This window comes from Colobus angolensis, unplaced genomic scaffold (assembly GCF_000951035.1).
Source record: "Colobus angolensis palliatus isolate OR3802 unplaced genomic scaffold, Cang.pa_1.0 Scaffold48, whole genome shotgun sequence".
In the NCBI taxonomy this organism is placed as follows: Eukaryota; Metazoa; Chordata; class Mammalia; order Primates; family Cercopithecidae; genus Colobus; species Colobus angolensis.
In genome coordinates this window covers 10,068,926-10,092,440 of record NW_012118265.1, presented here as the reverse complement: position 1 = coordinate 10,092,440, position 23,515 = coordinate 10,068,926, and the positions used below count along the sequence as shown (strand labels likewise).

Below are 23,515 nucleotides of genomic sequence, written 5' to 3'. Positions count from 1 at the left end.
GCACCTCTAGTAGAGACGGGGTTTCACCACATTGGTCAGGCTGGTGTTGAATTCCTGACCTCACGATTCGCCCGCCTCGGCCTCCCAAAGTGCTTGGATTACAGATGTGAGCCACTGTGCCCAGCCAGCCAAAACTGTCAATGATTTCAATAGTATATGTCAGTGTCTAGAATAGTACTAGACAATAGTACTAGACAAATAGTACTAGTACAAGCCTACAACAGGTGCTCACTAAATGCTACTTTCCTTATTATCTCCAAAGAGATAATATATGAAGTAGCAGAAGTTCCACAAGAACATAAATGACTTTTTCAGAATCCACAGTGAAAGCCAAAGTCAACATTGGAATGTATCAGTTCTAACCACATACCCATCTTAACAAAGCTTAGAAAAATGTATTATTTATTATGGATTATTCTTAAGTGACGCATGGAGAATGATGAATAGACTAAAACATTCAAACATTATTCAAAATTCTGAATTTTAATTGGGGATGAAATTGAAAAACAAATACCTCACCTGCTCCTTGCTTCTTGCATTGGTCACCAAAAGTGACCATCTGCCCTGCTCTCTGGCTGTGCTTGCTGCATGCTGCCTGGGAAGCAAAATGTCCCCAGGTGCTCAAGGCCTCCAGTGGACTCAGTCATCGGATGAGCAAGTAACTTAGGTGGGGAGCCAGGCCACCTTTCAGCTGCACAGGAAGCCAGAATTTGAAGCTCCTTATCCAGGCCAGTGATCTTCAACTGAGGCCCAATTAGGAGGACCACCTGGGAAGCTGATGTATTGCTCCAAAGCAATAGATTCTGGTTTAATTGGTCTGAGGAAAGGTCCAGGCACAGGTATTTTTTAAAAGCTCCACATGTGACTGTAATGGCAGCCAGAGATGACAACTTGTCTAAGTAGTGGGTTGGGATGTTGTAGGAAAGAACTCTATGAGGTCCCAACACAGTGAGAAGCCTTGGAGTGACAGGAAGAGAGACAATAAATACTGGTCCTAGAGGATGAAGAACAATTTGGAAAGTTGAAGGTGGCCTTGACCCCAAAATGGAGATTGTAATACATTGCAGGGTCTTTTGCCCTGACCAAATAAAGAATTACAGACTATTCCTTCAAGATTCTCTTTGGTGTTTTGCCCTTCGTTTCATTAGTACTATTAACCTTCTGCAAAAATCCCAGTGGCAGTAAATGACTGTAGCAAAAGAATCTTAGCAGAACTTTTTTAAAATGTGAAATAAAACAATAATATCAGCAGTCTCATTTTCTGGGACAAGATTACAAGGGCCACCAATTCTGCTACAGTAAGGTGCAAGTGGGATGCATCACTTTGATGGGGTTAGGGTGGAATTTCTCCCACTGGTGTCATGCAGAATGATTAATTTATTATGGAGATCTAAAAGCTTAGCTGAATGCTACTCTGAGATGGGCTACTAGATCATTATATTGTTCCTTCATATATTATTAACTGCAGATGACTCTTGATTTTCCACTGACATGTTATGCCTGTGGCACCCAGATTCAAATAGAAATAGGAAGTGCATTCCAAGGATAAACAAAAATACAATTAGATGTATTTTTATACATCTAATTCAACATAGATTGAATACATACAATCTATGTCACAGTTCCCTTCTCTTAGCAGAGGTAATTGAAAATCCAGTTTTCATGTGGTTCCAGTGGGTCAACTGGAAGAGAAACACAGCAGCCACTAATCCCCCTGAATAAAAAACCAATCCTTCTTAAATTTACACTGGTTATAGAAATTGCATGCAGTTAGGACACTGTGGATATCACAGACTTTCAAGAATAAACTTCAATTTTTTAAAATAATGTATGCAAGACAGACATTTATGTGAAACCCAAAACTATAAAAACCCTAGAAGAAATCTAGGCAATACCATCCACGACATGGCACAGGCAAAGATTTCATGACAAAAACGTCAAAAGCCATTGCAACAAAAACAAAAATTGACAAATGGAAATAAACTAGAGAGCTGCACAGCAAAAGAGACTATCATAAGAGTGAACAGACAACCTACATAATGGGAGAAAATTTTTGCAATCTATCCATTTGACAAAGGTCTAATATCCAGAGTCTACAAGCAACTTAAACAAATTTACAAGAAGAAACAATAAACAACCCTATTAAAAAGTGGGCAAAGGACATGAACAGACATTTCTCAAAAGAAGACATTTATGCAGCCTACAAACATATGACAAAAAGCTCAACATCACTGATCATTAGAAAAATTCAAATCAATGCACAATGAGATACCATTTCATGCCAGTTAGAATGGCCATTATTAAAAAATCAAGAAACAACAGATGCTGGTGAGGCTGCAGAGAAATCAGAACACTTTTACACTGTTTGTGGGAATGCAAATTAGTTCAACCATTGAGGAAGACAGTGTGGTGATTCCTTAAAGACCTAGATCCAGAAATACCATTTGACCCAGCAATCCCACTACTGGGTATATATATACCCAGCGGAATATAAATTATTCCATTATGGACATACATGCACATATATGTTCATTGCAGCACTATTCACAATAGCAAAGACATAGAGTCAACCCAAATGCCCATCAATGGTAGGCTGGATAAAGAAAATCTGGTACGTATATACCATGGAATACTATGCAGCCATAAAAAGGAATGAGATGTCCTTTGCAGGCACATGGATGGAGCTGGAAGCCATCATCCTCAGCAAACTAACGCAAGAACAGAAAACCAAATACCGCATGTTCTCACTCATAAGTAGGTGTTGAACAATGAGAATACATGGATACGGGGAGGGTAACAACATACACTGGGGCCTGTTGGGGGTGGGCAGGGGTAGGGAGAGCATCAGGAAAAATAGCTAATGCATGCTGGGCTTAATACTTAGAAGATGAGTTGATAGGTGCAGCAAAGCACCAGGACATGCATGTACCTATGTAGCAAACTTGCACATCCTGCACATGTACCCTGGAACTAAAATAAAATAAAAAGACATTGACTATTAGATGGAGCAGAAGAAAATGTTGATGGGGTGGAAATTCTACAAGATAGCAAAGCTGCCATGAAAAATAGAACTGAACATGCACACAACAGAACTTGGATGAAGGTATGCCTTATTTAATTCCAAATATATTTATATATGTAAGAGCTGGTCATTAATCTCCATGTGCTAGAATCTCACTCTTGCAGATTTTGTACATTCCCCCTACATACTCCGACTTCAAACTCTTTCCCTTCTCTTCTATCTAATGTCTGTCTTCAATTCCTTCCTCATCCAGGAGGGTCAGGGTGGCTAGATGATGTGGTTCACCATTTAGAAGGTTCTCTTGCTTTATTCTCAAGTCCATTGATTCACTGTCCTTTCATTGCACCTGCCTGACAAAAACCCACATCCTTATAAATCTGACTGTCTGGCTGCTCATCACCTATAACCAAGGTGCTGAGCTGTGCTGGAGGAAATAGCAAACTATAGAGACTGACACAGTGTAAATTATTTGTCTCTAGTCCCTCATAGACCCCCAACAGTCCTCTGTTTTCTAATCAGTTTTCTCCAAAGTGTGCATTTCAAACCTGCTCCACTTTTCTCAACCTCAGGTCCTACCTCCTCTTCCTTTAACCTCAGCAGGTAACAGTGCCTCCTGCTTCACAAAGAAAATAAAAGAAGACAAATTATAACCCCCTCTCCTTCTTGCCATATCTGCTATCTGTCCCATAGCAGACACAATTGGTGCCCTGCCCATTTTCCCTGGGGCTTCCAGGTGCTTGACAACTCTCTCTGGTATGGAAACACCCCATCTCCCTCACTCTCAGGTAGGTGTGCATTCCACACTGGCTCCAGAGTCCCAGGGGAATTCCAGTTTCAGTTACCCACACTAGCACTGACTTGATTATATGCCCTTTATGACCTTCCCTTTCCAAACTCACATCTCAAAAAGTCATCAAACCATCTGCCTTCAAATCCTTGTTTCAGAGCCTGCTTCAAAGAGAACATAAATTAGAACAGTACCATCTTCTCCTCCTTTCTTCCTGCCACTGTGGAAGGCTGTCCTTTCTATTCAATGCTTATTTTTCCACTTATCCTATGGATCCGATCTCCTTCCTCTTTCTCAGGGACTCCACTCCACCAGTGATCACCTCTCATTACGATGTCTTTTCTTTGCCTTGAATTCTACTTTATTTCATATTAATTTTACATCCCAACTTTGATTTCCTTGTCTTCTTTCATTTGTCTATTTGCCCATTTATTTATTTTCTATTTATCTTTGACCTTTTCCTTACAGAAAATATCTAGGAACTAGCATTTTTTTCCCCACCCAATCTCAGAAACTTTGTAGTTGACTATGTTGACACCTATATTAGAGATCTTTTCCAGATATGTTATTTTAGGCTTTTAAAGGTATTTCCCTTTGTATTTTCTCTACCTGCTTTTGCCAATTTGGTCAAGCCTCATTTGCCTTACTGACCTGATAGACCTTCCGTATGAGCTGTCTGTATAGGCTCACAGTATGATGAGCTTGGCTTAACAATGAATGGGCAATTGATGTATTGCTACATTTAATCTTCTGTAAAAGTGAGAATACTCAAGTCATTGAGCCTGTCTCCCTGCCTCTATTCTCAACCCTCACCACCTTGCCATCTGCACTGTGACCAGGATGGGCTGACTAAAATGTATCTGGCCAAGTGACTCCTAGCGTTAAATGTTTTCATGACTCCCAATCACACAATAGGTAAACACCAAGCTTTGTGACATGCTTTCAGTGCTTTTCATAATCTTTCGGAGGTTATCTTTCATCATTTTTCTCTCCCATATGGTTCCCTTTCCAAGTCATGCTAATTGAGGCTTCCCAGCTTCTCCTCTTCCTGAAATTTATATATTAATTCACTTAGAAAATATTTATTAAACCCCCAGTGTTCCCTCAGAGCCATGCCAGATGGTGGTGTCAAAATGGCAAATGATAGTAATGGTCTCTTTTTCCTAGAACTCTCAATCCAGTGGTAAGGCAGGCAAATACGAAAATAATCACAACCACAGGGCAACATATTGATAAGAGGGATTGTGATGGGAGCTTGTAGGAAGCCTATAGCCTGGACTTGAATGTTCAGGAAAGCAACAATCAAGCCAAAACCCAAGTAAGGAGTAAGTAGAAAATTTAACAAGATATGACTGTGGCATTCTTTCCTTTGTCAAGCTGACAGATTGCTATTCATCCTTCAGCATCAGGTGGTTTCCAGAAGCACTTTCCCTAAAGAGGTGGTTACTTCTTCACCTGGGCCATTTCTATATCTTGTATCTCTATCTCTCTGCCTGTCTACTTCTATCACATTCTTGTTTAACTGTTCTTTTCCTGTGTTCTCCTTGACCTGGCTCCTTCCCAATCTATCCTTTACTACTCTTCCTCCAGGAAGCCTTCCATGACCTCCCTTAACCCTAGCTTAGGCAGCCCTTTTACGTGTTTCCATGACACTTTATATTTCCTTCAGAGTACCAACCGTGTGGTGCTGCATTCTTTCATTCATTCGTCTTTCCATAATTGAGTGTATATTGAGAACCTTTTTCTCTGTTCTAGTCATGTGTTCTGAACTGATAATCCAGCAGGAAATAAGTCAGGTTAAAAAATTAATCACCATCATACACAAGTGAAAAATGCAGGGTGTCCTTTAGGGGCACATAGCACAAGGATCTGATCCATCCTGAGAACCACGTCTTCTCCACCCCCTAGATAGGCTCTGTGAGGGCAGGCACCTGTGTGTCGTTTCTCCCTGTTTCCCCAGCACAGCGTCTACTGCATCTTTGTAAAATCCATGAACACATGAAAAAACGACAGAAAAAGTGCCTGGTCGGTGCTTCACAGGGATGACCGAGTCAGTCGCAGTGTCTAAGAGTTCAAAAACTGAGACGTAGGCAACATTTGAGGCAGCAAATCCATCAGCAGGGCCAGGACAGCCAACCAGTCCTCCCTGGAAGGCACTGAAAAGGAGAGGGGCTGCTGTGCTCCTCCCTTTTGCCCTGAGGATGGTGGGGGTAGGTAATGAAGTCAGACAGAAGGTCACCTGTAGCAACATGTCTCAAGACCAGTCCTGTGTCCTCTATTCTTCAGAGAGCAGTTACAGACATTGCTGCCAAAAGAAACAGCTCAGAAAGGGCCAAAGGAAAGGCTATTGTCGAGCATAAGGTGGAGATATGGGAAGAGAGGCAAAGTAAGAGACTATGGAGAAAAATGAAGCTAATTCCAGCCACAGAACCAAGTCAGGTCCTGTCTCTTTCTTTTCAGCTAAAGAAATCCCCATGGTTAGACTGTCAGCTCCAATTTAGCCACTGCTCATTACCTCATCACCCATTTCCTATAATTACATGTTGGTAGCCTCTTTTTCCTCTAATTGTAATTAGTTGTCAGATATGAAATGAGTATTGATAGTGTTTTCTGCTTCTCTCTCATGGAGGTCTTTCTTTGAGTATTTTCATCATCCAGGTATTAGGATGAAGCTTTTATCTGTAAATGAGCCTTAGGTCTCACTAATCCTTTGAGATTATTAAAAACATAGAAAGAAGAGAGTATATTAAAAAGGCAAAGCTATATATTTACCCTGCAATGGAAAATTTTGTCGATTAGGCAAGTTGAATTGACTCACAAAACTCTGAGCATACCTCATGCCATAGAAAACGCTGGGAGAATTTCAATTTTCAACTATGGCTACCAATGACATAGAAAGGGCTCAGATAAGCTAAAATAGGTGGGAGAAGGCATCCCAGATCCAGGAATATATTTTCTTCCTAACTATTCATGGTGGTAATCTGCTCATTACCTCAGCCACTATTTCCCCTCTTTAGGTAAGAGTTCTTTAATTTTCTTTTGAGAATGAATCACTTCCCTACTCCCAGAATGCAGTTTGGGTGGATTTAAAGTACCCTTCCCCTTCCCCAGTGTCAGGGTGGGTCTTGAGAGACTGAAGTCTTTGATGATTGGCTCAGGGATGGATACATAAACCAACCAGAGCCACCGGGATGTGAGGCCTGAAGCCTCTGCAGCCTTCTTGCCAATTTCAGGACAGCTTAAGAATAGAACCAACCTGCAGCTCACAGAATTCATAGTTTGATCCCCAGATAAACCCATATGGGTCCACTGTCCAGGTGAGCCTAGAAATTCTTCCATGTGGGCCTAGAAATTTGTGTTTTTGCTGGAGCTGATGTTTTGGTTTGCTTTGAGCTGGGTTTTCTGTTGGCTTACTGTGGAAGGTTTCTGATTCATTTATACTCAATAGGCCTGGAAGGAACTGAGACTCTATTCCTTCTTCATCCAGCTGAGGCCCTTAAGGCATTCCTATGAATGTCTGCACAGTCATCCTCAGTGTGTTGGCCCCTGGAGGGTTATTCAGCCATGTACGCTGCACTTTCAGAGGTGACTGCCTGCAGCCCTGTGCTCTCCTCACCTAAGCATACCAGAGGCAGGCACAGACACAGCCCCACCCCATTGGCAGACAGGACTCAAATATTTCTCCATTTTTTGCCTCACTGTTAGATAAACTTAATAGCATTATTGATTGAAATCACGAAACTTTCATTTGGGTTTTTATGATGCACAGAGTTTAGAAAAATAATCTTTATATAAATGTAGAATGCACAAGGCAAACCCAAGGTAAACAATATGAATAGACTTGTACATACACAAGATGTGCCTTTGTCAGGCTGCTGCTTAGAGTACAGGAACTATGGGAACCTCATGAAACCTGTAGGGCAGTGTGCAAAGGAGGGAAAGGCAAGCATTAGGAACTTCATTGATGGTATCCACAAAAACCAAAATGCCTGCACTCAATTGCATCCTTACTTTGAAATCTCTCATGGGGGAAAGCACACCTAATCGTGGGCCAAGAGACATGGATTCTGGTCCCCATTTTTGTCTATGGAGCTTTCATAAGTCATCATCTACCCTATCTCTGGAGATGGATACCAGGAGTCACTCAGGTTCTGACATTTTCCAGTTCAAAAGTGAAGACATTTTCACCCAGCTACCAACCCAGAGTCATGCTGAACCTAATCATGACATCATCTGACTATTGCCTGAATGAGAGAGACACAAGGGGCCCTACACATTTGGTGCAGCCATTCTCATTTCAAGGAGGAAGAGGAAGTTCGGGACATTAAGAGATGTGGGTGACAGCAATGGCTGTGTGTGCTTGGAGACTGGAAGCAGATGGGCCATAAGGGATGAAGCTGCTAGTGGAGGGGGGAGGGACAGAAAATGGGGGAGTCTGCCATCTCTACCACTGGCCTTGAACAAGACATATCGCCTCTTCCTGACCCTGTTTTCTCATCAAGGAGCTGGTGGCTGCAAGGACTTATTCTCCCTCTCATAGCAGTGATGATCTTTAGTGAGATCGTCTTTATGAATGATTAATTTCAGCAAATTGCCCACATCTGGGCCTAGAGACGACCTTTTGTTCCCCATTACTAATGGTTTTGAAACCATTTGTTTCATTTTTGAATCACAGGTTGGCAAATGAGGGCTACTTCTCCCTTTGCGGCTGCATGGAGAGAGATGAGGTGTGTGCGTGCATGTGTGCACATGGGTTGTTTGCATGCCCAGATTGTTGAATAAACCCCTCTGTGTACAGACCCTTCTATTTTCTCTCCCTGATTTCTCCCCTAAGCCTCAACTCTGACAGCATGTGAAATATCAGGTTGCCACACTCCTACCTAAGCTGTATCATCACTCCTAATAGACTCCTGGGAGCAGAGGCAAAGCCATGTGGCCAGCAGTCCCTGCTGATTTAGAGGGCAACCACTTGTCAGCAATCTCTCTATTTCTTTCTTTCTTTCTTTTCTTTCTTTCTTTCTTTCTTTCTTTCTTTCTTTCTTTCTTTCTTTCTTTCTTTCCTTCTTTCTTTCTTTCTTTTCTTTCTTCCATCCTTTCTTTCTTTTTCTTTCTTCTTTCTTTCTTTTTCTCTTTCTTTCTTTCTTTTCTTTCTTCCATCCTTTCTTTCTTTTTCTTTCTTCCTTTCTTTCCTTTCTTTCTTTTTCTTTCTTTCTCTCTCTCTCTCTCCCTTTCTTTCTTTCTTTCTTTCTTTTTCTTTCTTTCTTTCTTCCTTTCTTTCTTTCCCCTTCTTTCTCTTGTCAGCAATTCTTCAGAAGGATTTTATCCATAAAATTAGGAAACTAGGAAGAAATATTTTTAGACAATTTTGGAAAAATACAAAGGTCTGCTCATTTTTTATGTGTATGCATCATGACATTTATTCAAGTTAGACTTTCCAGAAAGAGTGACATGCCTAAAACACTCTTGTATGTTTAATATTCATACACCATTATAATTCTGTGGGTATTTTGGAGTTAAGATAGTTCACTCTGTTTGTGTTATGCAGAAAAATTGGTAAACTCTTTCAGGGAAAGCTTGCATTTTAAAACCACCTCTCAAGTGTCCTAGGAGGCACTTCATAAATATTTATTATTGCTGCTCTTATGTTGTTATAATAGGTGAGCTAGCTAGTTTATATCAGCCTAAGCAACAAGAATGGGAATCACAAAGGGTGTCATAAAAATAATACCATCCATGTTAAATATTTAATGTCGTGTTCTCCTAGTGTCAAAATATTTAGTGCAGTGAGAGCATCACTAAGGCAGAGGGAGATGAGCCAGGACTATATTCTGCACATATGAATGCATTAAAAAGAAGCCCACACAGTTTATTCTTAAGATGAACTGCTTTTGCTCTAGAAAGTTCTCTTGGTTAGGGAGGGGCATAAGGCAAGACTGGCACCCAGATGGCAGGAGTCGAATGGCAGGGATACCAGATCACCCCACCTGCCCTGAGGCAAGCCCTAAGCAGGGCAGATTCTCTTCTTTGGAGGCTTTCCAGTCCAGGTGGAAATGCCTCAGGCCAGCTCCCAGGCCTAGATCTGGGGGTGGCTGCTACTACGTAGAGAAGAATCATGGCTGCTGGCAGTGGGTACACTAGATATCAGTTCACACATTTTTGTATCTTCTTCCATCCAGATAAGACAATGTATTCCAGCCCTGATACTGCCTCAGAACCATCAGGGCAGCATTTAAAAACACATGCACATGGAGCTCCTTATTCAAAAGGTCTAGGTTGAGACGGGATTATCTGAATTTTAAATTAAACAGGTAATTCCAATGTGCAGCCAGAATTGAGAAGAAACACTTTTTGAGAGACTCGTATAAGTCCTCCAAGATGTAAAGGAGTATTTCACTTTATGACTTTACTTCTTCAAGGATGGCATGAAGCAGCTGCCTAAAAGGACACAGAACATCTCCTTGGAATCAGTTTGCATTCCCTAGGAATTAAAGCGTTGAGGATGTGTGAAACAGGGACCCAAAGGCATGGGGGTGTTCTTTCTCTCCTTTACTGCTTAGATCCAGATCAAACCCTATCTGGCAGGGCTGCATAAATTGTCCTCTTGACCTGTGAACAGCCCAAGAAAGCTCCATTTGGATGATGGTATTTTACATTATGTTCAATATGTGCCCAGCTGAAAAATTAGCAAGTGACCACATTACTCCTCATTTGGGTCTTCCATATCTTCCTACCTATATCCTTACAAATACTTGACTCTCTTTGGTTGGTCACATACACTTGCATGATGTTTTGAAAAAAATCAACAAAAATCACTCCTCAGGGTTCTCCAGAGAAACAGAACCAATAGGGTGTGTGTGTGTATATAGACAGAGACAGAGAGAGATGTATTATAAGGAATTGGCTCATGTGATTATGGTGGCCAAGAAATCCCAAGATCTGCAGTTGGCAAGTTAGAGACTCCAAGGAGCTAATGGTATAGCTCTACTCTGAAAGCTGGCAGGCTTCAAGATCCAAGAAGGCTGATGTTTCAGTTTGAGTCTGAAGGCAAGAAAAGATCAATGTCCCAGCTTGAAATGGTCAGGCAGGAATTCCCTCTTATTCACAGGAGGGTAAGCATTTTTGTTTTATTCAGGCCTTCAACTGATGGGGAAAGGGCTACCCACATTAGGGAGGGCAATCGGCTTTACTCAGTCTATAGGTTCAAATGTTAATCTTATTCCAAAACACCCTCATAGGTGCACCCAAAATAAGGTTTGACTAAATATCTGGACATTCCATGGCTCAGTCAGGTTGACACATCAAATTAACCATGATGTGCCTTTTTTCATTGCAGGCATCTTGCCTGCTAGGAAGCATGCCCATTCCAGAGTGAATGTTGCAAGGTAAAGTCAGCCCCTTTCAAGCACACGCAGGTGAGCTGGACATTGTGGTGTGTTACCTTCCATGAAATGAATCAGACTGGCCTACTGTTCCTAATATGAGACTTTTTGGAGCAAGTCAGTGTGGGCAGGTGCCCCTTTCTAACTGTAGAAGCAAGAGCCCTGATGAAACAGCTCTGGGTCTAAACCCAGCCTAGACCCCATGTCACCTGTGTATGTGGTAGGTTCCCCAGTCTCCAACCACATTTTAAGACAATCCCTGATGCTGGGCCTCTCTCTATCTCCACTCACTACCCCACACTTCTGTCTCTTCATTGATATGCCACTGGAGGAAGTCAAAGAACTGGGCTGGGCCTCAGCAATTCATGATTTTTGACTTCAGCTGGATCCTTGCTATTACTCAGTGGACCTTTTGTCATTTCTTAGCAACTGACCATCTATTCAGTCATTCACTCAAAAATATTTTTGAATACCTGCTGCTAGTCAGATACTGTGATCTGCTCAAGGTGCAATAGGAGTGTAGAAAAATAGGCAGTCCCTGCTCTCAGGGAGCATACAGTCAGGCAGACACCATGAGCCAGATGTCCTAAACCTGTCCAAACACCTCAGTCCTCTTGTTTCCAGGTGATCTCAATGACAATCCTAGGGTCACCACTGTTAGAAGTTCCTGGGTCTGTATTTCCAGCCTAGAGATCTCCACAGAGTTCCCCTTGTTCTCTAGATGTCTGAAGCTGGGAGGTCACAAGCTCCTTGGTCACCACTTCCCAACAGTGCTGTCTGCCCTCACAGCTCCCTCCTGTGTCTCCTGTCTCTGAGATTTCAGCTCATCCACCCCCATGCCCAATCTAGGAATCTGGGTGTCCTCCTCCACTCAGGAAGACCTCCTATTCTGTATCCAGAGATCACCAGTCCTATTTATTCTTTCTGCTAATTACCTCCTTCCTCTACATCTTTCATACCACTGCCTCATCATCAACTCCTAATTAATTTTCCTGCCTCCAGCCTCAACCCTGTTTCCTCTATTATAGCCTTCATGTTACTTCTAATACCTTTGATCATGTCTTATTCCTGACCCAAGGTTTTCAATGGCTTATCACAAGCTTGAGCAAGGTTTTGATAACTGTTTTTGGCATAGGATGAATTTTGTTTTCCAAAATTTAATATGAAGCACTAAAAATAAATGAACTATCAAACTATGAAAAGACACAGAAGAACCTTAAATGCATATTACTAAGTGAAAGAAGCCAATGTGAATGGGCTACATGCTATATGATTCAACTATATGACATTCTGGAAAAGGCAAAACTATGCAGACAGTAAAAAGATAGTGATTTCTAGGAGTTAGAGGAGAGGGAGGAATGAATTGGCAAGACAGGGGATTTTTTAGAGCAGTGAAACTATTCTCTATGATAACTATAATGGTAGATACAAGTCATTATACATTTGTCAAAACCCATAGAGTGTACAGCACCAATAGTGAACCCTAATGTAAACTATGGACTTTGGTTGATAATGTTGCGGCACTGTCGGTTCATCAGAGGTAACAACATGTGCCACTCTGGTGGAGGATGCTGATAATGAGGGAGGTTATACACGTGTAGGGACAGGGGTGCATGGGAACTCCCTGTGCTTTCTGCTCAGTTTTGTTGTGAACTTAAAACTGCATTAGAACATAGTCTACTTCTTTTAAAAAAATAGTAATATGAAGAAAAAGTGGAGCTGCTTTGATGGAAGCTGTGGCAGATGGAACGAAGAGAGTGGAGAGACATGGAGCCTTTGCTCCTCCTTGTCCCCCAAGTGTTTGTTGAGATCTGGGGACCTTTGGATTTGAAGGAATTCCAGAGACATAGAGGACAAAACTAAATGGCTTAGCAAGGCAAACAAGGGTTCTTATAATCAGACCTAGCTTTCTTTCCAGGCTTATTTCTTGCTGTTCCCCAATACATTGCACTCATAATATTCTATAAGTGTGACCTGTTTCCCCAAGTACCTCCCCCTGGTGGAGTCTCCCTCTGGAGTCGCTGTTGCTTGCATTGCTTCCTGTCTTGAACCTTTTGCCCTCCCTCTCCACTTGACTTCTCCCTTCAAGTGTCAAGCCAAGTGATAACCCCTGTTCCCACATCAAGCTATCCCAAACCCCCCAGGAGACCTTCTTCGCGCTTCACTTGCCCTGTACTCTCCATTACGGCATCTGTCAGATATATTATCAGTTTGTTTTTTTGCAAACCTAACTCCCACTGCACTATGATAAATTTGAAGGCAGGCTCCATGCTCTTGTCCTCATATCTCCTGTAACCAATGCCTGACTTCATAAATGTTTGCTTAAGAATGAATAAATGAATGAGTGAATTAATGTAAATTCTACCATTTTTCTCTTGTAAGACAGTTCCACCTCCTACCAGATCGGGGTGAGTTTGGTCACTCTGAGTTTATTCCTTTCCCATGAGTTTTTTGACTTCAAGTATTGACAATAATGGGCAGTATATTTACAGAGCAGGCCAGCCACAGCAACCCACAGGTAGGATTGGCCACATAATATTAATATATTTTCCCATTTCTCTCCTTGGCAGAGCTGTGTTCTTTCAGATGTACCATCAGTTCACTCTCAAGTTACTTCACCTTTCTACTCCCATTTACACATTTGCTCTTAGTTCACCAAAAGGAAAATTAGTAGGGCAAGGAACTTCCAGCTGCTCCTTCTCTGGTAGGGAAGAAAGTCAGAATTGTTAGCTTTAACTATGACTTTAGGAGTATTTCAAGAAAAGACATCTATAGCTTTTTGATTTCCTGGCAGTTTTACTACTTAATTTCTAAGGCCTCAGTTGAACATGGGTAGTGACTGAGCTGACATCCTAAGCCTACAGCAGTAAACCCAGCTCCATTTGGATTTGACAGCTGGGGTCTGCAGAGCCTGACAAATTATCTAAGGCTGGTGCATTATTTCTTTCTATGAATTTCTTGTCTCCCCTGGCTTATAGAGGCAGTTCAGAAAAGTTCTCAAAGAGTGCTTATTCAACTTGTCAAGCTTTGTTACCTGTTTTGAATGAAGCCAGTCAGCCCCATGAACTTCCTTGTTTCCTCTTATTTTTCATGCAGTGTCTTATCACAAGTGTTAAGGCTCTTCAAAAAACTTGAAGCTCAAATCAGAATTTGCTGCTCCTGAATCAAATCTGTTTCAAAGTTCGTTAAAATGCCTGCAGCTCATATACAGTCTACGGTTTTAAAAAATAAATAAACAAAAACTGGAGACTGGCCTCTGGAGACTGGGATTGCACAGGCACCTGAATCTGTTATTGTCTTAAGGGCTTTCAGTTGAGTTTTCTGTGTACTTATTGACTAAACTGTTTTCCACCATAGATACAAGCTTGTAAATAGTTGACCAATGCTTTTTCACTACGTGTATTTCTTACTTTACATTAACAGGTAATTCCTTTCAATAATGAATACTGAACAGTTATTTACTGTAAAGATATTCTTAAAAAAAACTAAGGTCAGAGTGTCCCTGGTAATGAATCTCCAGGGTCTTTCAAATGTGAGTAAATAGTAACAATATCAGAGCCATAAATTAAGCAAATGTCAAATTACCTTAGACTTATGGTGAACAATTACTGCCTTCACCTCCCAAGTCAGATTATTAGGAAGAATCAGAAAAACTCAGACACTGATGGCTTTCTGTGTCTTTGAAATACCCCCTCACACATGCCAGCTCTGAATCTCACACATCCTCAGGGCTCTCTTGTTGTAGTTACTGACCCACCCCGGTCACTCCCTCTAGTTCTTTGAAAATTTTAGCTCATTTCTCACTGTCACTCTCCAATGTTAGTTTTGCTGTACTTTTCAGCGAGTTCAGTGACCCCAAAGATGATCTTCCCTGTACCTTCATCTCCAAATTCCTTCACCTTCTCTCCTTCACTGATCTCGCCTTCGATACAACCTCCACAACTCTCTCCCAATGGACACACCACAGACTATGTCACTAACAACAACTGAACCCCTCTATAACCCCAGTTTCAAATGTTTCCCTTTTCAACCACTTTCTATCCTTCCAACCACTCTCTAATGTTTTTGCTTCAACAATTCTTTGGTCCCTCTGGGATGTAAACTTTATTGATCCTATCCAGTTTTCACAGTCCCTCAGCTCCCTCATTTTAGCTCCTGGCTCATTTCCTGACTCTAGTCCTTATTTTCCTTTCTACTCAGTTTAAATGCCAACTCCACCATTAAAATGACTGCCCTAAACAAGCCCTCAGCATCTTTGTCCTCCTTTTATCATCTCCTTTAAAAAAACAAAAACCCACCTGAACTTGCACAGTTGAACATGGCTAGAAGAAAAATACATAACTATAGACATGGTCTCACTTCAAATTTAATCATACTGATCTTAAGTTGGTCCTTAATGCTGTCTTGCCACTGTGTGGCCTAGCCCTGGTCAATTCATTCTTCTTCTCTCCTGCATGTCTTCTCTCCATACTTCTAACACTTCCTTCTCATCATCACTAACAGCTGATGACTTTGCTTCTGATTCCCACTGAGAATATAAAAGCAATAGAAGAGAACTTTGACAAGATACCTCCCCCTCCACCACCCAATGAATCGCTCTGCTAGCCTCAAAGCCCATGTACTCTGCCTTCTTTCATGTACTCTCTCCTTGTGTGCGTCTCATGTCCTCAAAAAATCATTCCAGATATTCTTCTCTCTCCTTCTGCATCATATTTTCTTCTCAAAAAGATTTCCCCATAAGTGTATAAATATGTGGTCATTTCTTCCATGTGCAAAAGCTACCTCTCTGATCCCCCTCGTCAGCTCAGTGCCACTCCATTTATCTGCTTTTCTTTATAGCAATCATCATCCAAAAGAGTAGCCTTCAGCTTGTCTCTTTGCATTCTCCCAGGGACCATTCCAATTATGCTTTAAACTCTACCATTCCACCAAAACAGACCTTGTAAAAGTCATTGATGACCTCCATGTTGCTGAACCCAATGGTCAATTCTTGGTCCTCATCTTGCTTGATGTATGAGTAGCACTTGACAGGATTAGTCACTCCATCTTCCTTGAAATGCTCATCTGGATTCCAGGACTCCATTTTCTTCTGATTGGTCTCCTGCTGCTCTGGTTGCTTTATTTTCAGCTTTCTTTGGCTCCTCCTCAGTTTCTCAATTTCTCATTGCTGGATTTCCTAGGTCTTGGACTATGTGCCTCTGTTTTCTATTCTGTCTATACGCACACCTGTAGTGCTGTCATCCAGGATCCAGGCTTAAACAGCATCTACTTGCTGATGACTCTCAAGTTAATATATCCAGCTCCCCTTTCCAAATTCAAGTCATATGTCTATTTGCATACTTGACAATTTTTATTGCAGGCCTAATCAATATCTCAAACTTAGTATGTCCCAAATCAATCTCCTAATCTAAATTTTTCTCTCATTCTTCTACCTCATTTACTCGTATTTCATCCTTTCTGCTGCTCAGACAAAAAATCCTTAGAGTCATCTTTGACTTTTCTCTTTTCTGTCATCTTCCACATAGAACCCAACAGAAAATCTTCCAGATTTTACCTTAAAAACATAGCCACAATCTGACCCCTCCTCACTACCTTCTCAGTTACCATTCTGGTCTAGACTTAGGTCACAGAACAGCTCTGATTTGTGTTGAATGGCCAGAATGCCAAGGCTGCCTTTTCCTGGGCCTGAGGGATATCTGGAGGCCTCAAGCCTCCCCAAGTTTCACAGTCAGATTCCACGACTTTATGCTGTTAGAATTGCCATCTCTATTTAATCCTCTTTAAATATTGACTGGGAGGAGTAACAACTTTTATTTATTAATGCATATTAATGTATGTGTGATTGTGTGTATCTCACCTTGCCCCCCCACATATTTAAGGCAGATTGTAAAAGTATATAAAATGCATAATAATATAGAAAAGTGAGGAAATTAGGCAAAGGGAAAACAAGGATAGATAGAAAAAATTCAGGTGAATTGAGGGAGTGGTGAACTGAACCTATAAAATGCGCGCCATGCAGTCCTTCATGCTTGCTAAATGGGAGTGACACATGAGTCCCTTTCTCTGAGGTGTTCTTTAGCATTAGGTTGCCTTCTGCTCGATGGGCTCCTGTAAGGAACCATGAACATGGTGGCTCCCTGGGAGAGGGTCACGATGGGAAGAGAAAGGCTAAACGGAGAAGTGGGGCAATACTGGCCAGGAAGCCTCCTCCTCACCTGAGACCAGGTCCTGGCCTGGACCACAATCATTCCCTGGTGCCCTCCCCAGTCTCCCACCTTCCAGTCCACCCCCACACCACACCCTCAGTACTTACCAAGACCCAAGCAAGAAACTCTGAGTCCTGATTTTCCAAGATTCCTATAATAAAAACAAAGGAACACTTGGTCATCATTTCCTCAGGTGAAACTGTACATGCTTAAGTGGATATTGTATCTCCCTTTTGGCATGATTCTTGATGAGTCCTGGTAGAGGCAGAGCCACAGATGCAGGCATATTGTCTTGAGACAAGTCTCCCTTGCATGGCCACTCAGGCACCAGGAAGCTCAAAATCTGTTCAGGCGCAGCACAGAACAAAATGTCCCTGACAGAACACAGCTTCTCAGTCCCATATTGTCTTCTTTATTAACTTGTTTACCCATTTATTGGCTTTCTTTCTCCTTCTAGAATGTGAGTTTCTTGAGGGTAAACTTTTTTACTTTATTCACCAACCATTCATTCATTATTTGTCAACTGACCACTTCTCACTCCTTCCTCCGTTACCATCCTGGTCTAGACAGTTCTGATTTGTGTTGAACGGCCTGACACACAGTAGAGCCTTAATAAATATTTTTGATTTATTGACTAACAAACTGACTTCTAAAACAGAATACTACTTCTAATGGATGTGAATTATTAACATAACAAATACAAAACTATCTTTTAGGTTATTTTAACTATATCCTATATTTAATATAATATACATATTTAACTCTATATATGTGTGTGTGTGTGTGTGTATATATATATATATTAAACTCAAGATTACATAAAATTACCATGGGAACATCAGATAGTTCTTTATCCCCAAAAGTTTAAGGAAAAGAAATATATTTTTACTTTCTAAATAAGGATAGAACTAGGAGCTCTAGTATGCATTTGCCTGTAAGTCTTTGTGGAAATCCAGACTCAACCCATTTTTCCGTCTTCTGACTAGCAGCTGTTAGAGAAGAAAACAAATTCTCAGAGACAGGGTGCCTCATAGCATTAGTGTAAGGGTCCAAAGTGAGCAGGTGAAGCTGAAATAACTGTAACGTTGTAGAAAAGTGCACCCTTATTCTCTGATAAGAGGCTCTCATAAAAATACAATTTCCCTTCTTGCTCCCACACCAAAGGAAACAACACAAATAAAACTTCCAAATCGGTGGCACAGCTGAACTACTCCAAGTTCTCCCTTGATTTGTCATCAGTTTTGGTTTATTTAGACTTAGCAATTAGTACTCCCATTTTGGCATCACAAGTTTTTCCACTGCTTATTAATGTTTTCTGTAAAATGCCACCTAAGCAACACATTCAACTGCACAACGTAACAAAAACTGCATAAAAATGCAAGGAGTTGAAAGACCCAGGCTTTTGACCCATTGTCACAGCTAGTTGAATGACCTTGTGGAAATTGCTCCCTTTTCTTTCTGGGGTTCGGTTTCTTCATTCGGAAGATGTAATGTTGATGTCTATGACATTTGCCTAGCATCACTGTTTGTAGGGCCAGAGCGTAAGAATGTGTGCTAAAGTGTTACACTGTAAACAAATGCAAGGCATAGTGATTTCCAGTGCTTTCTGTCTCCTACCCTCCAACAGACATGGTGCTAAATTTTCCCATATGAATTGGACATGTCCAGCTGGAAGAAAACTGTTGCATAAAGATGCATGTGGAAAATATTGTTAATCACTAAATAGGAGAAAAATAACTGGATTGCTCCAATGAAAACACTTTATGTAAGAAATTGTTCTTTTAGTAGTTTTTCAGAAATCAATAGATGTACAGACAAAAGACTTTTCTTGGTAGTCTAAAAGTCTACTGATTTTAAAGGGTTGGAATCTAGAGCAAATGCTATATTGTAGGGAGAATTTTTTTGAAAAGTCATGGAGATACAGAGAAGAACAAGGCATGATCCTCTACCCTCAAGGAGCCTAGAGTCCAGTGAGGGACACAGAAAAACAAACATGTAATTCCAGTAACATCGGATACATCCTACCATGGAGATCTTTGGGAACACGTGAGGTGGTGGCTTCCTCGGGCTTATATTTGCATAACTTTGTGGGTATCATGGAGAAAAGGATCTAGATAAGGGTTTTCATGTATTTTTAATGTCTTTCAGTAGGGAGAAGTGACTTGCAGAAAACTCTACAGAGCAAGACAGTTCTAAGGCTAAGTCTCTATAGTTCAGAGATTTTTCTAACAAACTCAAATAAGGCAAAGTTATATCACTTGGTACTTAGCAACATTTCGCATCCAAAACGGGGAGACTTGTCCTATTTTCCTTATGGCAGCAACTTAAAATAATGATCACTCTGTTATGGGTTTTGAAGACCAGACTTGAGAACTGTCAGCAAAAACAAACTGCAAAGTAGCAAGTACTAATGGCCCATTTTCTTGCCACTGCCATTTAAACGCCCAGGACGGCCTTTCTGGAAAGAAAGCTTTACAAGGTTTTAAATGTAAGAAAAATTCAATTACAGACTAATACTGCTATAGCAGTGATAGGTCCCCACTTTGAGCCTTGCTATTTTTGTTTCCCATAACTCTTTAATACTTTTAATGCTTTTTCTAAATACCCTCATCCTCTAGAGAGAACAGTTTGAAATTCAGGTGGTCACTTTTAAAGTGAGAAGCATTTTCTCTGCATGAGATATATCTGGGTCTATATGTGCACTGCCCTAACTTTGTCCAGATGTAAGTCTCTTTGTGAGGTGTGTACCACTTAAGACACTCCCAACACAGGACAGTGCCACTCACTTTGCAGCTGGAGAAGGTAGGGGGAACTAGCTAACTCCAATTCAGGGCATGAAATCCCAACACGATTTCTGCTATTCCAAATGGCACATCTGCGTCCTCCTGTCTCTATCCATGTTTGTGCAGTACTAAGTGAAGATGTAGCTATTCTCCAGTTACTCTAAGACACTTAAAATCTGCTGTATAATAGAAGCCCAAATACTTGACACATTTGATCTCATGAGTTCAGTAGCTTGTGTGGCTTTAACATCAAATAATGGCTAAGTTTGCTAATCATGCTGGGCTGTAACACATACCCTGGAACCTTCATCTCACTCATGCAGAATTTTCACAAATACCTCATAATCTTATGTGACATTGTGCAAAAAACCAACTTTATATAATATTATTCTATTTCTTAATTCCTTAGTGTTCCCATAAGTGAGGCTACATAAAAATTCTGTAAGCATATCAAATTGCCAATTAGAATGAATTATTTTTCCATTTGATTCAAAATTGTTTCACTGCACAGGTTTAACTATTTTATCTGTGTCAGATATACCAGAAACAAGTCTCACCATGTTCATTTTTAGTATCTGCTCCTGTTCGACTCAAAATAAAAGCTCCTTTTTCTCAGGTGAACCTGAACTGCTCTGCTGCTAATATTAGAAACAAATGACATCAATGTGGAGGCACAGAACACCGAGTTTTGTCAGTCAAATTTCAGAAATCCTAAAGCATCATTAAAGAGTTATCTGGAGAAGGGATATAGCTTCTTGAAAGCTCAAAGGTTGTGATTCCCCTTTCTTTCTGAAGGCAGACTCGCCACTCAGTGAGCACATGGCTGACCTTATTTCAGGACAATAATTTGTTCCATGGCAGAGGCATTGAATGTAATTCCTAGCCTCATTTTATGGAGCATCCACCAGGCTTTTTTTGCTTTTGAGGTAATACTGGAGTAGTGAGAACTGAAGTCAAGCATCATTTAGGCTCAGTATTGCAGGCCACTCTGACGCTCACAGTTTCTTTACAAGTCAAAGAGGCTTAAAGCAGATTAGTAACCCAAGTTTTTTTGTTTTAAATGGCTTGTTTCTCGCTGTATGTATCTTAGACCTTATTCACAGTTTTAAATGGCTGAGAAAAGTAGCTTGCAAAAATATGTGCCTTACATTTGACCAAGCAAGAAGCATATGCATGGGGCAAAATCCCCGATTTAAAGGTTGACGTAACAGGGACAGCTGGAAAGCATATGCAAGGGGCTCCAGCAGCTGTGTCAGGCTGGCAGAAACAAGCTGGGTTTGACCTGGTTTTCATGTGGTCACAGAATTACATCATTTGCTGTCTCACTCTATTTGAACATCTTTCTGATCCTTCTAAATCATACTCTGCCTTACCTGGAAGTTACTAATCAAATATGAGATTTGGGTTTTTTGGTTTTGGTTTTTGTTTTTTTTAAGAAATGCACATTTAATAATGTACATGAGCAGAAATCATGTTCATTTGCCAGCCAGCTGGTTTTGATAGTTACAAGGTAACATACATTTGACAGCCATGAAGGTGGCTACAAATAGTAGTAACATTTTCTTATGAGAGCACTGTTCATCATTGTTGGTAAGTAAATAATGACTCATTTGGGACTCACCAGGCATATAAATGATTTAGCCAGGCATTTTGAGGACAGACATTAACAGGTGGCACAACGAAACTTTTATTCTTACCTTTTTAAAAATAGCAACAAAGTAGAATAGGATTCTTCCAGATTCTTTGATTTAAAATTTTAAGTCATTTGTCAATTGTAAATTCCAACTAGGTCCTTATTTCATTTTCTTTGGTCATGTAAAACACCTGATGATCTGTATCTTTCTAGAAAAGTCTGGAGAAGTATGGAAAAAAGAGACTTTCTTATAATTAATTAATTAGGTCAAAGGAGATGTACCAAATTTTACCTACCTACCAGGCCTCAGACTAGGCTGTGAGCCTGGACTGAGTGGCAGATAGTTGCTGCTTTTATGGAGCTTATGTCATAGGAGGGCAGACAGATATTAAATAGATTAACTATTTGATTATAATATTAAATAAAAGGACAGTAGGCCCTAAATACAAAATTAGGACCCTGAGAAAGCTGACCTAATATGGGTAATTAGGAAAAGCTTCTCTAGGGAAGTAATATTTAAACTGAGATCCAAAGGAAGAGTAGGAAGAAACTTAGTGAAGAGAGGAGGGATCCACATTTCAAACAGAGTGAACAGCATGTGCAAAGGCTCAGAGACTGGAAGAAGCATGGGTAATTGAAGAACTGAAATACGTTCCAGGCAATACAGAAGGGGAGAACAAAGGGTTGAGTGGTTCTACATGAGTCTGATAGGGTGACAGGAGCCAGATCAAACAGGGCCTTAAACATTATGTTGCAGATTTTGACCCTTAATATGGAGTAATGGAAGACATTAGCAGGGAAAATGGGTTGAAGGGAGGTAAGAAGAGAAGCTAGAAGGCTACTTAGTTAATACTGATGAGAAATGGTACTACCTTGAAATCGGATTTAGTGGAGTGGAGAGGATGGGGAAGATTCCAGATATCCCCAGCAGGTAAAATCTATAGGACTTAGTATTTTGATTGAATATGAGGGTGAAAAAAGAAGGCATAACGGGCCATTCTCGTTTCTGATTTGGCGAGCTGGGTGAAGACGGGTGCTTTTCACTGAAGTAGAGTGTTCACTGGGGACATTGGGGAAACAAGGGTTTTGATTCTTTGGGCAATCTCGTGGGGACTGAACATCCATAAGACATCCAAGGTTAATTGCCTAGAACTCAGAGTAGGGAGAGGGATTTTCTGAGTATCCAGGGTAACAGGTACCATGGGCTGGGTCAGCTGCCGAGGGAACCGATGTTCTGTTAGAGAAGAGGGCCCAGGATGGGGCCTTGAGGGGCTCCAGCACTATGGGTGATGGAGAGGAAGCTGCATTGGCAAAGAAAACAGAAGGAGCAGCAAAGGTGTAGGGGGAGACCAAGAAAGTGTCTGTGGAGAAGCTAAAGTAGGGGATGGTCTCAGCAGGGAGTGAGTGGGCAGCAGTGTTGAAGGTTGCGGTGAGATAGAGCACAGTGAGTGGGGTGGAGAAATTCCCTTCATGTTCAGCTTTGTGGGGATTGCTGTTGACTCTGTGGCAGCCATTTTAGTTGTGTCATGGATGGGAAGCTGGGCTGAGTGGGCCAAGGGAGGAAAGGTATAGAAATGCTGTTCACCAGATGTGTGTGACCTTGGGCAGGTTTTTGCTTGGCTTTTTAAAGTCTCTTTCCTCATTCATAAGTGGAGGTAATCATAGCATACTACTTCTGTTGACAGTTAAGTGAGAAAATATAAAT

General features: G+C 41.0%; 1 protein-coding gene across 5 annotated transcripts in view; it reads right to left on the bottom strand.

Annotated features, from left to right (window-relative positions):
* Positions 1-23,515, bottom strand: part of KCNAB1 (potassium channel, voltage gated subfamily A regulatory beta subunit 1) — a 411,274-nt gene that overhangs the window by 99,404 nt on the left and 288,355 nt on the right. For all 5 annotated transcript variants that reach the window (XM_011959007.1, XM_011959010.1, XM_011959008.1 and 2 more), the window contains exon 2: positions 17,502-17,545. In XM_011959007.1, the coding sequence (XP_011814397.1) occupies positions 17,502-17,545 (44 nt within the window). The remainder of the gene's footprint in view (positions 1-17,501; positions 17,546-23,515) is intronic.